The sequence below is a fragment of the Eimeria mitis genome, genomic scaffold (assembly GCF_000499745.2).
Source record: "Eimeria mitis Houghton genomic scaffold, Emh_scaff5564, whole genome shotgun sequence".
Classification (NCBI taxonomy): domain Eukaryota; phylum Apicomplexa; class Conoidasida; order Eucoccidiorida; family Eimeriidae; genus Eimeria; species Eimeria mitis.
Window position 1 is genome coordinate 1 of NW_013573834.1, and position 950 is coordinate 950.

At 56.8% G+C, this 950-nt stretch overlaps 1 protein-coding gene across 1 annotated transcript in view; it reads left to right on the forward strand.

Annotated features, from left to right (window-relative positions):
• Positions 1–115: 115 nt before the first annotated feature.
• EMH_0082810 (uncharacterized protein) overlaps positions 116–950 on the forward strand; it is a gene marked incomplete at both ends in the record, with an annotated part of 969 nt that continues 134 nt past the window's right edge. The window contains one exon of the mRNA XM_013500576.1: positions 116–948. Within this exon, the coding sequence (XP_013356030.1) occupies positions 116–948 (833 nt within the window). The remainder of the gene's footprint in view (positions 949–950) is intronic.

Here is a 950-nt window from a genome sequence, read left to right on the forward strand (position 1 = left end):
CTTCCCTTCGTCCTGGGGGCCCGTTGAGCGTTTCCTCGCCGCTGGGGATTCTCCATGTGAGCCAACGGGAGGTGCAGGGTCCCCTGGGTCCCCTGGTGAGGACGGACGTGGGAATATGCCAGGAGCGGCAACGGCCGCCTCGACAGGCGCCGGCGCTGCCGGAACAGCAGCAGCGACTCGGCGTACCTCTCCAGTGGAAAGGCAGCAGAAAATCTTGAACCTTACATTAGAGGAGAAGGTGGGGCTGTACGGAGATGAGTTAAAGCTTATTGAAGACGCTAACGAGCGTCTGGGGAAGTGCATGAAGGACATCGAAGAACACAAACGGTCCCAGGAAGAGAAGCGCCGTGGGGTGAAAGAGGCAGAATTCGCATTGAAAAATATACGGGAGGCGATGGAACGTGTCACCTTGGATGAAGGCCCCTTAAATAATGCACAGACTAGACTACACCATTGGCAAAGGGAGTTTGTACAAGTGTCTCAGAGGCTCTCGCGTCTCGAGAGCGATCTGGGACTCATGGCGTGGGATCCAGCACAAGACACAGCAGCGCTTATTTTGTATGCAGACACCTTCCGGAGGCGCTACATGGCTCCTTCAGCTGCTCGGGCACTAGCTGCTGCGCAGCGAGTGCTGCAGCAGCGCCGCCACACGCAGACAAGCATGTCCCCAGTTGACACTGGGAGGGTGATGCAGATGGCTAGCTGGAGCATGGACCAGTTGCGCATTGCGAATGACTGGCTGAAGGGGCAAGCGGGTCCTGTACGGCCAGATGCTCGTACCAAGGATCTCCTTAGAGATGCTGCTGTGTTCATGGATATGCTTAAGAACACAAATATGCTCGGCGAGGCAGAACTCCTCCAACAGGCTGTAGACGAATTGCAGGCTACGTTGTGGCGCTCCGGTGGGCCTGAAGCAGCATCAGTAGCAACTGCAGCAGAGCAGGATAGAG